A 13,696-nucleotide genomic window follows, 5' to 3' on the forward strand; every position below is an offset into this window, starting at 1 on the left:
ATTTGAGAAAAATCAAACCACAAATGAAAATTTACAAACAATGGAAAAAGCCATTTCAGATGCATTCAGTAGTTCAGTTTTATCACTAAGCAGTTAAAAATAGACTGCATTCACATATTGACATTAATTTCTGCTTTAATGGAAACAATACATGGAAAGTCAGAGATGAAGAAGTCTCCAGATGATCAGATTATCTCCAGTTTCCTCTTTAAAACTCAGAGCTTCAATCTGATCAATACATTTTTATTTGGACTTTGTGTTCTTCATGCTGAGATCATCAGAGCTGCTGCTTGATCACTGAGATTGTCATCGGTACGATCTTTAATGTTTTATCAGTGGAGAAGAATGGAAACATCTTATCAGTGAAGGTGTGTGTGAAGGTGTGTATGTGTGTGTTAGTATCCAGATCAGAGAAGGACAGCTTTCCTCTGTCCCAGTCCAGTTTCACTCTGATCCTCTGAGGATTCTTTTGGACTGAGAGATGTGTGGGAGGAGCTGGTGGAGAATATGCTGAGTACTTACCTGAAGATAACCCAAAAACCAAAAATCCAGACCGTATGAATCCCTTCCTCTGAACAGACTCTTCTAACACACCAAGTTCCCAGTTTGAACTGTCTCCAACATCAACATCCCAGCTGTGGTTCCCCGAGTTAAAACCCTCAGAACTCAGAACAGAATGCCGCCATAAATCAAATCTCTCTGGATTATCAGGAAGCTGCTGATCCTCTCCTTTTCTCCCATTAGTCAGATTTTCGGACAGATGTAGGTTTGGACCAACCGTGTTTGGGTCCAGATCCAGAGGAGTGTAGGTCACCATGCTCTCCATGTTGCTCCAGATGTTGAAGGCCAGGTTGCCCAGATGTTTGGCCTGGTCTATCAGAGCTCCTGAGGGCAGCTGTGGATCCTCCAGCAGGGGGCAGTGCTGGACTCTTTCCACTGCAGCCTTGTAGTTGTGCAGGAATGAGACATCTGCAGCTCTCAGCTCCGCTTCTGTGGCTCTGACTGTGTCTGAAAGAGCTGCTATCTCTCTGCTCAGAGCCTCCATCTTCTCTTTCATCATCCCTCTCGTCTGCTCCTCTTCTTCCTTCAGTGCAGCCAGCCTGGCCTCCTCTTCCTCTGCTAGAAACTGATGAAGATGCTTAAACTGCTCCCTAATCTGCCTCTCTCTGTGTCGGGCCTGGACCTTCAGGTGTTCTGCTGTCTGATCAAACTCCTCCTGAACTTTCTTCCTGAGCTCCAGCTTCTTCTTTAAAGGTCCCAGAGTTTCCTGAAGGTTCTTCTTGTGTTGCTGAGCAGCTTCATCGATGGGTCTGAATCTGTGCTTGGTGTGTTTTTCCGAATCTCTGCAGACAACACACAATGGCTGCTGATGGTCCAGACAGAAGAGTTTGAGTTTCTCAGAGTGCAGACTGCAGAGACACAAGTGCCACTATTTTCGGGGCTAGCTGTCAGTGTTGCCAGGTTGCCGCTGACTTTGGCTGACCTCGGCATCTTCCAAGGACTGCTGCGACCTCATACTGGTACCTCCCACGCCTCATGGACCGCTCTCGCCTATTGTCGCTGACGAGATTTAGGGCGGCCATCTTAGAGCGGTCGACCGCTCCACTCAGCGTTATACGTTTAGCAGGCACAATGGCGTATTTGCGCATTTAATCTTTCATAACAAGCTGTTTTGTTACTACTACAGCCTCTGCTGAAGTGAGGAGCTACCTGTTGCTGTGGCTCTGCAGCACTGCTCTATAGTTAGAAACACATTGACAATAAAAATCAGTCCTCAGTTCGTTATTTCATTACTTTGGCTGAATCATGATAAACTGCCACCTTATGCCTTGGAAATCAAAACTAGCAAAACTGCTACACTCAATCATCTTCTAAGTGTATTTAAGCATTAATTTGAATTTGACATTTGTACCACAACTTTCAAAATAGTGTTGCTTAGAAAGTTTGAACCATCTCTCCAATCAAATTTTTAAGTCGCATACTCCCAACTCCGGCTTTCCAACAACATGACAAGACAGAAATTTAAAGAGCAGCACCTAAAGCAAATGAGGTGGAATAGCAGTGCTATTTGTAATTTCATGACTCAATAAAGAACATACTTTTTCTAGAGGTGTTATTAAAACAATTTTTATAGTGTTAACTAATTTTATTTCAAGAAGTAAGTTTACATAAATAATTAGTGGCCAGAGTATAGACTCTAAGTAAAATAATTTGCATTAAAAATTTTACTTATTCCTCAAATATGGCTTTCCCTATAAACTCTGAGAATTAAAATAACATGTTTATGATTTCTTGTTATGTTTTTGAGTCCCCCTGTCTCTCTCTGTTTGCAAGCTCTTTCTCAACAGACTCCAAACATGTCAAGGCCTTTAATACAGAAAGCGCTCCTCCTCCACCTGATTAACTCATCATCTCATTAATCACTGCAGTTCTACGGCCTGTAATCTCATTAACCAATATTTTTTTGTTAGAGCTTCTTATCAAGAAAAGCAGCCATCAGTGCCTTTTAGAGTTTTCACACCTGGTATACACTACAAAGAGCATTTTGGTTTCGGTTCATCACGATCTATCACATCAAGGTCTTTGGATCAGAGGCATCCGCGCGCCTTGACGCGTCTCTTCAAAGGACTACAAGATGAAAAGGCGGGATTATAAAACTGTGTTTTAGCATCCCGCGGGGACCAGTCTGCATCTGCTCGTGAAAGTGTCTTCATCATAAATGGGAACTATGACCGGTCTCGCTGTGGAGTTGGCGTTTTTTCTTATGGTGGATTTGGTTTTGAGTCCCTGTGGGCAGCCATTCCACGGGATGCTTCCCGACGCGCTGTTCCGAGGCATGACGGGTCACTCCGTCGGCTCCAGACGCGCCGGAACCAGGCTTCCGTTTTACATGATGCAGCTCTATCGGACGATGAGGACCGAGGATCGGACCAGACAGGACATCCCCGTCCTCCACGAATCCGACTCTGTGACCAGCCTAGTCGCTAAAAGTAAGTCGTACTCATATTCAACATTATAGTGGAACATCTGTCTTATTGTCTTAAGTTAATAGGTAGAAAAGATGTTGCATTCTATTCCTTTTTTAAAAAATTATTTGGCCAACCAGTTCCAAATAAGATGGAAAATACAGAGTCTTCTTTTGCATCTTTGTCTAAAATTCTCATTTCTTTTTCTCCAGGCTGCCATCAGATCGGTGAGAAATGGTCAGTTACCTTCAACTTGTCCTCAATGTCTCCAAGTGATGACATCCACCTGGCTGAGCTCCACATCCGCCAGCCTGCCTTTGCAGAGTCTTCCACTGCCTCTCTAGACATCTATCACTCCAGCTGGGAACGGTGTTCTGATACGGACTGCTCTGAGAGCAGGCCGCTTCTGGGACGCCTGAAAGCTCATCCAAGCTCAGTGATCTCACCCTCAGCATGGAGAGTATTCAACATGACCAAAATGATCCGTCGCTGGCTTTATCAGAGACCCCCAGTTCAGAGAATGAAGGAGGGTGTAGCTCAGGTGAAAGAGGATCATGAGCAGCAGAGAATCCAGCACCCAACGGCCAGTAGGGTGATGATAGTGGTCTTCTCTCGGCAGAGCCCAAGCAGTCAGCGACTGCCAATACTGATCCGCACAGCAGAACACTCCAAGTACATCAACCTGGACAGGGTGCCCACCGGCAGGATGAGGAGCCACAAAGCAAAGAGGCACGGACAGAAATGGCAGAGACAGAGAGACATTGCAAGGAAGGAGGAAAGTAAACTCTGCAGGAAGGTGGACATGTGGGTGGACTTTGATAAGTTCAACTGGAGCGAGTGGATCATCTATCCCAAACGGTACAATGCTTATCTCTGTGAAGGGACATGTCCTACACCTGTAGATGAGATCTTCGCTCCAACTAACCATGCATACATGCAGGTAAGGCTGAAATGCTGCAGTATACATATCTTATGATACCCATGCCTATTTGAGGAGATATGATCTAACAACCTTCTAATTTTCCTTACAGAGCCTGTTGAATCTTCACCAACCAGACAAAGTACCAAGTCTGTCTTGTGTGCCCACACGCCTGGCACCACTTTCAATGCTGTACTACGAGAACGGGAGGATGGTGATGAGGCATCATGAGAATATGATTGTGGAGGAGTGTGGCTGCCACTAAGGACAAACAAAAAGTGGATAAAAAAAAAGCAAGAGCCAGAGAAATTAAATCAGCAGGGAGGTAACAGCGGGACTTGAGATGGACTCTATTAACAGAAGCACTATTAGATTTTTACAAATACATCAAGTTGTGCCTTTTATGCACAAGTTGGACTCATTTTATGTTCAGTGACTTATTTTTTTAAAGCCAATGAAAAAATAAGAATGGTCAGGGCCAGTCCAAAGCACAAGCAAACTAAAGCAGCCGCTTAAGGCCCAAAGGCCACCAAGGGGCCCCCTCAGTGGAGCTGATTTTTTTTTTTTTGTTTAGTAATAATTTATGTCATTATAATATCAAAAACACACAATTTCACTATGAAGTGATTTGGGTAACACTTTATTTGAAGGGGGTTGAATAAGACTGACATGACACTGTCATAAACACATGTCATGAACATGAATAAGCCTTCATGAATATTTATGACTGTTGTCATAAAGCGTCATTCGGTAAATTATGACACTTTTAATACAAAGTTGACATTATTCAAAATGTCTTTGTTATGACAACTTGACATTAACCAAGAAATCATTACTGACATAAATTTGTTATATAAGTATTACTGATTGCACTTTAAAAATTAGGTAACTTTATGTTATTAAAGGTAAAGTTTAAACAGTAATGATTTCTTGGTTAATGTCAAGTTGTCATAACAAAGACATTTCGAATAATGTCAACTTTGTATTAAAGGTGTCATGATTTACCGAATGACGCTTTATGACAACAGTCATAAATATTCATGAAGGCTTATTGATGTTTATGACAGGTGTTATGTCATGTTTATGAAAGGGACATGACAGTCTTATTCAACCCCCTTCAAATAAAGTGTTACCGTGATTTGTTTTTACAATAATATATATTTGATAATGCATGTAGAAATTATTATTTTATTGATAAAAAGAAAAAAAAAATGCTCTTGGGACCCCCTGGTGGTCGCGGTAGGTACCGCACGCTTCGCCGGTATCAGTAGAGTGCATCCAAACGTCCAAAGCTCCGTTCAAAAGTTAAGTAAGCAAAACAATATCTCAAAAAATGACTTATCGTCCGGGAGGGAGAAAAGAAAGAGGAAGAATAGAAACAAGCCAAGGTGAAGGTTTGTTTTAATGTGCCTTGGTAATGTAATGTAGTTGTAAAGCTGCTAATAGAAAATGAGCTTGAACGGTCCAGTTCAACAGCCAAGCATTTATGCTAGGGTCTTTGTGTTTGTGTGAAACTGAATTTTAAGCTTAAATGAGTTGATTCTCCTGATTGGCTCTGTATATTTCTGAGTTTTTTTCGGCTTCAATACGCCGTGTTTGGTAACAATAATTAAAACTTGTCAATGTTTGACATTGTCTAGCAAAATGTTTTTACGTCAGGCTACATAGCTGCTACATCGATGAGCTGCTCTATGGTGGAGTTGGGGATATGTTGTTTGCTGCTGAGCATAATCATTTTGTGGCTAAAACAAACATCATTTTTACATCAACTTCTAAGTTATGTGAAACTTCTGTTAAAATCATTTGAAGGCACAGAATCAGTCTCACCTGGTATAAATTAACTTTTTAGCTACTGGAGTAACGCTTAAGAGAAATGTATTTAATCAAAGAATGTCATGAATATGTGTGTATTTATGCCATCTTAAGTTTGGCTACACCGATTGCAGTTTTCTGGCCAATCTTTAAAATCTTTAAAAAGCCTGACCTGCTGATATGAATTTCTTTTCTCTGAAATGTTGCTAAATACAGCAAGAAAGTCACTGAGTTGCAACAGTGCGGTGAATATTAACTGCAAACATGCAGACTTGACCTGGTCTGTCAGTCAAACCTCTCACTGCAGAGCAGAAGGGGACAGAGGCTGATTTATAAACCTTTGCTGACAAAGATTAGGGTGTAAGATCAGCTTCACATGTAAGTATCCGCAGATCACGATCCCCCAAAATTAAGGAAATCGGCGCCCAGAAATCAACTGGTCGATATATCAGTTGGCCAATAAATGTATCCTATATTATACATAATGTAAACAGCACTGCCAGAGATGCAATAAATTTATCGCAGGTGTGAATGATCTAATGATCGGTCTGCTGATTGCAGCCAGTCCACATTGTTAGCAGAACTAGAGGGCCCCAATACCAAATTTTGCTTAGGGCCCCATGGAGGGTTGGTCCGGCCCTGATACCGACCCATCTGTATGTTTGCTGTGTTTGATAATATAATAATTTAGGATAATTTTGAATGAGAACTGTTATGTGTTTTATTACAAAAAATGGTTTTAGAACAGTTTGTATAGAACTGACCCTGATTTATCAGCTTTTTCCACCCAAAAATTGTGGATTATGATTAATTTTTCACATTGGTCAGTGTCAGTGGTGAGATGTTTCTTATTTCTCAGCCAGCCCTTGAGGATATACTAATATGTTTTGGATTCATAATATATTGCAGTGTCCAGTTTTGCTTCAACAAATTTTTTTAATGGTTGCACATTTTCTTCAAGCACTTTCTGATACATAGTAAGAAAAAAACAACATCGCAGAAAAGAAACAATAGTTTAGTTTTGGTTAAAGAATGCATTAACAGTGACTTTTAATGATGTTCACAGTGGAAAAAAAAAGTTCAAAGCTCCAACATAGTGGTTTGTAAAAACTATAAGCTTATTATGTAACATTTTGCAGCCAAAACATGTTTAATTTTACCTTCTTGGTTGAGGTTTCATTTTCCATAAAAAAATGCATGTAATGATTCTAAAATAATCTTGGAAATTAAGGAACAAACAACTGATGAGTGACAATAAAATACAGTCATATATTAATAAGACCTCTGCTGATAAGTAACGCAAATAAATTTACTTGAAATTGAAAGTATAGAACTTGTGTCTGCTGCCCTCATGCGGCCATAAAAGTAATCACAGACTGCAAAACTAGGTTCCCAACTACACTACAGCTCCAAGTCTACACTAGACTTCATATATTATTTTCAAAGTAAATATAAGTCACATCAAAAAAAAAAAACCTTTTTAAGGAATTACATGTCATACATGTATTTAACAAAGTGAAAAAAACTGTTTTAGTTAGTTAATGTTTGAGGTTCAACATTTCAGCAAATAGTTGACATTAGAAAAGACATGGTTGTTTCCTGTCGGATTATAAAGCTGACTTAGACTGGATTTGTCATTTCAACCATTTCATAACCACATAAATGTTAGCATTACTTCATTGCTGCTAACATTTAGATGTCCATTTCAAACTGGGCGTCTTCCGCTGTAAGAGAGAGAGAGAGAGAGAGAGAGAAAAAAATACATTTAGCAAAGAGAAACAGGAAAGTACAAAGTCAGCTGGCAAATAAAAAACGCTACCAGAGTTTTCCTCTGTGTTCAGGCTGTGGTCATCTGAGTTGTTGCTGGGTAATTCTTCAGGATGGATTTCATTACTGGACGACTCTGGGTCAAGCGGCCTTGTGACTCCGGGAATATCGGGAAGTTTGGGAGGCGTACGGGTCAGAGGAGAGGTCCGACACTGCAGCAGGAACTTCCTGTCGTAAATGATTCTGGTGCCTGCAGGTGGCAGCGATAACACAGCAGGCAAAAGTTATGTATATGAACATTTATTGTCGAGATGTATTTCAAACAGGACTATAAAAATCAAAGGAACCAGCAGCTGATTATGGAAGTATTTTAAAGTGTGCTATTGTAGGTTTTCTTTTCCACCAAGAAAAACTTTATAAATAGTACAACCATCTAAAAATCCATAGTAAATTTGATAAATTCAAAATAACTTATGGTGCAACTTCACCTATTATCACATCTTTAAAGCTGTCTAAAATAAATGTGTCTTTTTTTTTTGTCCAAAATGTAGCTACAAAGTTTTAGTTGCTCCCAGAATAATCCAGTTTGGCTCACAACTGTAGTAAAAAACCCCCAAAAAACAAAAACAAATGTAGCATACCAGAACAAGTTGTTGCAGATGGACACATTTTCATAAAACAATTGATGGCAAAAAAAATAAACAAAACAAAAGACGTTTGGCTTTTTCTAACATGGTTTGCTATCTTCTTTAATTCATAGCATGCAGAACAACAAACGTGCTGTTACTTTATGTCAAAAGCAGACTTGGGCGCACTCTCTCACCCATGCATATGAGAGTCAGACAAACAGATTCCTATTTCATCAGTGTGACTGCAATGATGCCAGACGCAGCCTTGATTTCATAAAGTCAAACACAGAATTAGGATACCACCATGAGATCGCCTTTTTGTAGAGCAAAGATAAGTAAGTAAGACCTTTTTTTTCAATGTTTCAGACTAAAAGTGATTTATGGATCCCTTTTTCCAAAACAATCTGACCAGTTTGTAAAATGCTGTGTTTATTTAGCATCAATATTTGTGGCATATGAGAACTTTTAATTTGGAGAAGTAGTCTTTCTTAACGCACCTTGGATAGTTGGTGAAACTTTTAGATCTCAAATCTTAATTTGACAGTTTTGACATCAAGATTTAGACAGAACAAGAGTTAAAACGGGTATTTATTCATTTATTTACCTGTTTAATACCCAACCACAGATGTGGTAAAGTCCATTTGATTTCTAACAATCTAACAGGCATTTCATATATTTCAGTTTTATTTTCCAACAAATGTGGTGAGAATGATGGAAGTAAAATAAATAAATAAATAAAAAGGTTCAAAGTGCACCAAATTTTTTCCAGTGATTATTCTACTACAATCAAAGGAACTAATTTATTTCAGCATTTTTAGAAAATCTTTGATAGGGGTGCAAGTGCCGTAGTTGTTCAGGGCTGCATGTAGAGGAATACAAATGAGTTAAATAAATCTTGTAATCTAGAAAAGATAAAAAAAATAAATAAATGTTGAAATGCATGAAAAATGCTGTTAGTCAGTGACGAGTTACTATTTTCTGTTCTATATGACCAAGAATCTAGACTTCAGTCCCAAACGTTAATGACATTGTGTATTATCTGTTGAACCGGTCTGAGCTGGTAATGTTACAGAACATGTTATCAGTGAAAAACGAGCATGTGCATCTGAGCCAAATTTTCACAGCGGGTAGGACGGGATAACACTTTTCTTTAACAAAGGCCCCATGCTGGAAATGTCCCCAGGAGGGTCCAGGATGTCTTTATTTGAGAGATTACTGATGACTGGTTAGGACTTTGTGCAACAGCATTAATCCTAAAAGAAAAATATAAATATACAAACTCTTTTTATTTAAGTTTTCATTGCCAACATCAGCAAACATAGACTTTAACTGTAAGATGAATAACACAATGCAACTAAGAGTAAAACACTATTTTTGTTTTACAGCAGTAGATTTAAAGGCTTTCTGTTTAAGACAGCATTGACTGTGAACACATGTTGCATCTCTAATGTTTAACCTTCTGCAATTATTTCAGAAAAATACATTACCCATTTTATTTTAAGGTGGAATAATGGTTGAGCTTTTCAGTCATTTCAGTTTTCGCAGTTCTTACAAAATTGTGTCAACATACAAAACGCAACAGCTGAGAATAAAATAGTTCTACTGTGAAAAACTCAAAATCTATAGCAAAAATACCGTCCATTTTATCACTGAAGAACAGTTCTGAATACAGTAATAAAAAACAAAAGCAATTTTAGTTTTTATAAGAGACAACTGAATTAATTTCCATAATGTTTTAGTATTACACCATTGAGTCCTCCTCTTGTAAACATGTTTCTGCAGCAGCTGAAAGAGCCGCACTATAAATAGTTTATGACTGACAGCATGTTTTCCGTATCTGGTTAATGTCACTGAATCTGAAGTTTATAACCTAATAATACAAAAAAAAAAAAAAACAAAAAAAAAAAAAACACACACACAAAACAAATCCTAAACTTTCCACCATCTGTCAGAGTCCAACGCATATGTTTACCTCCTGGCGTGGTGCTGAACAGAGTTCCTCCCGGGGTCGTGGAGTACTCCTTGGGCATGTGGGCTGCATCGTGGATGGCGATCCTCCGGACAGCCGGGATCTCCAGGCTCCTTGAGGTCTGTCCCGCTGCTGACATCTCACAAACGGAGCAGCGTCGATGCCGCGCACGGTAAAATAATAATAATAACAACGTAAAAGCCTCTGATTTCAATGAGTAAGAGCCGCCACTCCACGTGGTTGAGAGGAAAAACTCTAAACAAGTGACAGCATTCCTACAAAACATCACGTGAGCGCAGCGCTCTGATTGGCTGAAAACAGGGGGCGTCAGAAGACGATGGTTTTGGGATATGTAGTTTCCCCTTTGCTAGCTGTCAAACCAGCTAAGCATTGGTGTGTTGAAAAAAAAACAAAAAAAAAAAAACAATTTACATGAATATTTGTATTAAACACCTAATTTTACTTTTTTAGAGAATCACAGTGATTTGAATTAAGGGTAAGGAAGTATTTGAGTTAATACTTTATAAAGCCATTATGTATAATTAGATGTAATTTACTGTAATTACATCTGTATATTCCCATTGTTATGTCTTGCACATTCAGAAAAAAAAATTCTGTCCATACTTGTTTCCAAAATAGGGCACATTGGATACAAAAGATCTGGGAATATCAATTTGCAAGTCTTGAAAATCATCATTTAAACATTTGTTTTAGATTTAAATTCACAACTGAATTAACAGGAGTCCCCAGAACTTTTGTCAATTAAAAATACTAAAAACACACGATCATTAAGCATTTAACTACAAAAGAAACTCTCACAAAGTTATGTCCCATCTTTTCTGTTTATTAAGTCTTGTAAATGGTAAGAGCTGGTGTACAGGGTAACATGATCTATACATATCTTCATGTTTGATCGAAAGGCTTGTATACATATTCACGTTTGTTTATCCTCTCCAGGACAATACAAAAGAAAAGAAAACAAATGGTCATAGCTACAAAGCCTCTACATTCCCCATGATGTGGGTGTCGGCCTAAACTAGATAACGCTTAAAGAACATCCATAACAACTCTATGAGGGTGCATAGCATTCTAATTAAATATATTTTGTCATATTTATACATACATTTTCATAAAAACCATCTTTTTTTTGTGCATGTGTGCGGTTGCATTCCTTAGGATAGAGTTATATGATATTGCGTTTACACTGTCATGTATCCAGTCTAAAGGAGTATAGGTGATCTCTATTCTTTGCAACAGTTAATATTTTACAATACTCATTTTAAAATACATTGTCGTAGGTTCCACACCCTCTTCACTCACATGCTTGGTAGAAATGTCTTCTTTCTTTCTTCTGATCCGACAAGGTTTGGAACCAAGTGTTGTCATGCACACACACTTTCACACCAAACACACAAACATGGTGGAAGGGACGCTTACCATAGTACAAGAGAGTTCTTCTGGGAGATGAAACAAATTTAAAGAACAAGAAAATTGTTTAACATATTTTCTTATGAGTGAGCAGGATAAGAAATTTGAGGAGTGGTGGTTCTTAATATGGGCGCCACAAGCTCTCTGCGAGTTTTAAATCAATTGTCTGCATGTTTGTTGGCTGCAGATTGAAACCCATCCCAGAGCTGCCACTGAATGTGAAGCAAAACTCTGGTATGCAATACAAAATTAATGTGATATCAAATGCATACGTCTTTGAGATTTTAGTTTTGCTTAATTTAGTGAAACCTTTTACAGGTGATCAACAACAATGGTATCCTTTTACCACTTAGGGGCTGGCATGGGTGATGACGGATAGCCTCAAGCCGAGGACTGTTTTTATTTAAGCATTTCAAAAATAAGCCAGGCTCATTCCTTTTTTAAAATAAAGTTGATGTTGGAGATTCTATTGAGAGCCCACCACTTGGTCTTTCATCACCCATAGAAGGGTCATGACCTCCAGTTTTGGAACCACTGACCTAAATAACTGTACAGCTGTCAACCTTCTAAAACGTATAGCTGACAGTTTCAACTCTCCCTAAAAAAATAAGTGTTACAAATTATTTTACACACTTAATCTGTGAAAGTGATCTACAAATTTTGGCTTCGTGCCTCAGGTCATGTATTATTAGGTCAAATGGTTTCCTTTTAAAGCTACCATTATCAATAAAAGCACTAAATGGTGGGGGTACAGAGTGAATATTTGTGGTAGTGCTACTTTAACACAGGTACAACACAAAATACACTTTATATTGGAGTGCAGGCTAACATAGTGATGACTGATATTGTACTCTGAAAATTTGTGAATAAAATATAGCTGAATGACAGTGAGAATCTGGGCCCCGTTTCATCCAGATAAAGCTGATTTGGTGAGATTGTACAATGTTTCCAAGGAGCATTCTCCACATTCATTGGGTAAAGATACATAAAAGTCTTTCAAACAAATTAATCTTTTATTGCAGTAGCATAATCTAATAGAGAGTTAGAGATGATGCAATGCACTATTACAAGGCTTCCAGTGCTGTTAAAAGAGAAACAGTGGTCAGTATGACTGCAAGAGCAGTACATTTACATTTATCAGTTACATTAGAGCCTAGCAAACTCTACATGTTTATGTTTGTGACGGATGGACTGAGAAGATTTTCTTCCGCCATGCCTCACATTAGCATGTGGCTAACGTAGAGTGGTTGCTATGGAAACACAGTAACCCCAAAATGCTACTCATTGAAGCTGTTCTTAGCTTAAAATTTATTTTATTTCTATATCAATTGACAGAGGTTCCAGTAATTGTGACACAGGTTTTTGCCTCCCTCAAGGTTACAATCTCTACAATCTTCAGTGTAAGATTATGCTACTGCCAGTAATTTTAGAAAGTGCTGGATTTCAATTCAAACATAAAAAAACACAAAAAAAACAAAAACAAAAAAAAGATATGAATAAATAAATGCAGTCATCTCTGTGCTTCTGGTTAGCTTTTGTTCATCAGGTGTTAAAATGAAGTAGGATAAACAAAACCCATTTAGCAGGGCTGCAACAGGAGGACTCATTCAGACGCATTAAAAACTACTTTTTGGTCTCATCTGAATCAATAGAATCCGACACACATCTATACACAAACCTGTTTCATGCTGTCCCATAAAATAATAATAATAAAAAAATTACACAGATTTCCCTCTTCAAAAGGACTATAAAACTCACAACCCTCGTTTCCGGTACGCCTGCCTAGACTCAAACTCATTTCCCATCGAGCGATCCGTATTTCAACACCATTTTCATTTCACATAGCAGAACAAAAAAACAAACAAAAAAAAACAAAAACCTGAGAGTAAAATGTAATAAGTTATAAAATGTGCTATCATCTGATGAAGGTTGCTTGCATGGAGAGCATATGAAAAATATGTGCATTCATTTTGTGCTGCACTCATTCAGGCTACAGTAGCATTTACAGTACTTGTGGGATAAAATAGTGTTGAGACGCTCCAGAAACGTGTGCTATTGTGATACAAAGTCTACATAGTGCTGCTGTCCGGTTTCTGCATAAAGTGTTGAAAGATACATGACTTTCAGTAATGTGAGCTTGATTTTTTTTTTTTTTTTTTTTTTTTTTTTTTTTGTTAAAAAAAAAAAATCCTTTAAAAACTAAGGA

At 38.2% G+C, this 13,696-nt stretch overlaps 3 protein-coding genes across 3 annotated transcripts; 1 reads left to right on the forward strand and 2 right to left on the reverse strand.

Annotated features, from left to right (window-relative positions):
• Window positions 1-52: 52 nt before the first annotated feature.
• Window positions 53-1,516, reverse strand: LOC106952543 (nuclear factor 7, brain-like). Its single transcript, XM_015040713.1, has 2 exons — window positions 1,484-1,516; window positions 53-1,429 (listed from the first exon to the last, which is right to left on the reverse strand). Exons 1-2 carry the CDS (start codon window positions 1,514-1,516, stop codon window positions 278-280), a joined length of 1,185 nt encoding a protein of 394 aa, XP_014896199.1. The 3' UTR covers window positions 53-277.
• Window positions 1,517-2,762: 1,246 nt separating this feature from the next.
• LOC106952545 (nodal homolog 2-A-like) lies at window positions 2,763-4,158 on the forward strand. The gene is made up of 3 exons (XM_015040715.1): window positions 2,763-2,990; window positions 3,179-3,906; window positions 3,998-4,158. The coding sequence occupies exons 1-3, from the start codon at window positions 2,765-2,767 to the stop codon at window positions 4,148-4,150; spliced, it is 1,107 nt and encodes a 368-aa protein (XP_014896201.1). The 5' UTR covers window positions 2,763-2,764; the 3' UTR covers window positions 4,151-4,158.
• A 2,246-nt stretch (window positions 4,159-6,404) lies between these two features.
• On the reverse strand, window positions 6,405-10,345 carry LOC106952554 (eukaryotic translation initiation factor 4E-binding protein 3-like). Its single transcript, XM_015040738.1, has 3 exons — window positions 10,066-10,345; window positions 7,517-7,714; window positions 6,405-7,421 (listed from the first exon to the last, which is right to left on the reverse strand). Exons 1-3 carry the CDS (start codon window positions 10,199-10,201, stop codon window positions 7,390-7,392), a joined length of 366 nt encoding a protein of 121 aa, XP_014896224.1. The 5' UTR covers window positions 10,202-10,345; the 3' UTR covers window positions 6,405-7,389.
• Between the last annotated feature and the right edge of the window lie 3,351 nt (window positions 10,346-13,696).

This window comes from Poecilia latipinna, unplaced genomic scaffold (genome assembly GCF_001443285.1).
Source record: "Poecilia latipinna isolate Pla-1442-1.1 unplaced genomic scaffold, P_latipinna-1.0 Scaffold524, whole genome shotgun sequence".
Taxonomy (NCBI): domain Eukaryota; kingdom Metazoa; phylum Chordata; class Actinopteri; order Cyprinodontiformes; family Poeciliidae; genus Poecilia; species Poecilia latipinna.